Source organism: Lampetra fluviatilis, chromosome 69, assembly GCF_964198595.1.
Source record: "Lampetra fluviatilis chromosome 69, kcLamFluv1.1, whole genome shotgun sequence".
NCBI lineage: Eukaryota > Metazoa > Chordata > Hyperoartia > Petromyzontiformes > Petromyzontidae > Lampetra > Lampetra fluviatilis.
Genome location: NC_136343.1, coordinates 5,294,692 through 5,296,782, shown reverse-complemented (window position 1 = coordinate 5,296,782; position 2,091 = coordinate 5,294,692). Strand labels below are relative to the sequence as shown.

General features: G+C 52.3%; 1 protein-coding gene across 1 annotated transcript in view; it reads right to left on the bottom strand.

The window, feature by feature from the left end:
* Nucleotides 1-1,095, bottom strand: part of LOC144952685 (medium-chain acyl-CoA ligase ACSF2, mitochondrial-like) — a 63,865-nt gene extending 62,770 nt beyond the window's left edge. Inside the window, exon 1 of the mRNA XM_078883162.1 lies at nt 624-1,095. Within this exon, the coding sequence (XP_078739288.1) occupies nt 624-712 (89 nt within the window). The 5' untranslated portion in view covers nt 713-1,095. The remainder of the gene's footprint in view (nt 1-623) is intronic.
* Between the last annotated feature and the right edge of the window lie 996 nt (nt 1,096-2,091).

Genomic DNA, 2,091 nt, shown 5'->3' with positions numbered 1-2,091 from the left:
GAGTGAGTCTCTGAGTGAGTGAGTCTCTGAGTGAGTGACTCTCTGAGTGAGTGACTCTCTGAGTGAGTGAGTGAGTCTCTGAGTGAGTGAGTCTCTGAGTGAGTGACTCTCTGAGTGAGTGACTCTCTGAGTGAGTGAGTCTCTGAGTGAGTGAGTGAGTCTCTGAGTGAGTGAGTCTCTGAGTGAGTGAGTCTCTGAGTGAGTGAGTCTCTGAGTGAGTGAGTGAGTCTCTGAGTGAGTGAGTCTCTGAGTGAGTGAGTCTCTGAGTGAGTGAGTCTCTGAGTGAGTGAGTGAGTCTCTGAGTGAGTGAGTCTCTGAGTGAGTCTCTGAGTGAGTGAGTCTCTGAGTGAGTGAGTCTCTGAGTGAGTGACTCTCTGAGTGAGTGAGTCTCTGAGTGAGTGAGTCTCTGAGTGAGTGAGTGAGTCTGAGTGAGTGAGTGAGTCTCTGAGTGAGTGAGTCTCTGAGTGAGTGACTCTTTGAGTGAGTGACTCTCTGAGTGAGTGAGTCTCTGAGTGAGTGAGTGAGTCTCTGAGTGAGTGACTCTCTGAGTGAGTGACTCTCTGAGTGAGTCTCCGAGTGACTCCCAGCCGTGGCTCTATACACCGCTGGATCGGCAAACTCACCTCACAGAGGCGAATCCACGAGACCAGCTGAGACTCATCCTGAGCTGAAGTCTGGCTCTGCACATCCCAGCAAGTCGCGAGTAAGCCATTCTCGATTCACGGTTCCTTGTGCGTCTGTGTGTGTGTGGTTTTAAAGTGATGGACGTCGTCAATTAATTAAAGGAGATGCTAATGATGCGTCTGTGCGCGTGTGTGTGTGTCGTGTTAGAGATGCGACGAGGATGTTATGGTTTTAATTTGAGTTGGTTCCGCTGTGAGCGGCTAAGTGAAAGCGGCTAAGTGAAAGCTTCTCTCGCTCCGTGGCTCACTGTTTTTGTGTGTGTGGGTGGGTTGGTGGGTTGGTTGGTGGGCGTGTGTAGGGATGTGTGTGTGTAGAGATGTGTGTGTGTGTGGAGGTGTGTGTGTGTGGGTGTGTAGGGATGTGTGTGTGTGTAGAGATGTGTGTGTGTGTGGAGGTGTGTGTAGGGATGTGTGTGTGTGTAGGTGTTTGTGTGTGGGTCGGTGGGTTGGTGGGTTGGTTGGTGGGCGTGTGTAGGGATGTGTGTGTGTGTAGAGATGTGTGTGTGTGTGGAGGTGTGTGTGTGTGGGTGTGTAGGGATGTGTGTGTGTGTGTAGAGATGTGTGTGTGTGTGGAGGTGTGTGTAGGGATGTGTGTGTGTGTAGGTGTTTGTGTGTGGGTCGGTGGGTTGGTGGGTTGGTTGGTGGGCGTGTGTAGGGATGTGTGTGTGTGTAGAGATGTGTGTGTGTGTGGAGGTGTGTGTGTGTGGGTGTGTAGGGATGTGTGTGTGTGTAGAGATGTGTGTGTGTGTGGAGGTGTGTGTAGGGATGTGTGTGTGTGTAGGTGTTTGTGTGTGGGTTGGTGGGTTGGTGGGTTGGTTGGTGGGCGTGTGTAGGGATGTGTGTGTGTGTAGAGATGTGTGTGTGTGTGGAGGTGTGTGTAGGGATGTGTGTGTGTGTAGGTGTTTGTGTGTGGGTCGGTGGGTTGGTGGGTTGGTGGGTTGGTTGGTGGGCGTGTGTAGGGATGTGTGTGTGTGTAGAGATGTGTGTGTGTGTGGAGGTGTGTGTAGGGATGTGTGTGTGTGTAGGTGTTTGTGTGTGGGTCGGTGGGTTGGTGGGTTGGTTGGTGGGCGTGTGTAGGGATGTGTGTGTGTGTAGAGATGTGTGTGTGTGTGGAGGTGTGTGTGTGTGGGTGTGTAGGGATGTGTGTGTGTGTAGAAATGTGTGTGTGTGGAGGTGTGTGTAGGGATGTGTGTGTGTGTAGGTGTTTGTGTGTGGGTCGGTGGGTTGGTGGGTTGGTGGGTTGGTTGGTGGGCGTGTGTAGGGATGTGTGTGTGTGTAGAGATGTGTGTGTGTGTGGAGGTGTGTGTAGGGATGTGTGTGTGTGTAGGTGTTTGTGTGTGGGTCGGTGGGTTGGTGGGTTGGTGGGTTGGTTGGTGGGCGTGTGTAGGGATGTGTGTGTGTGTAGAGA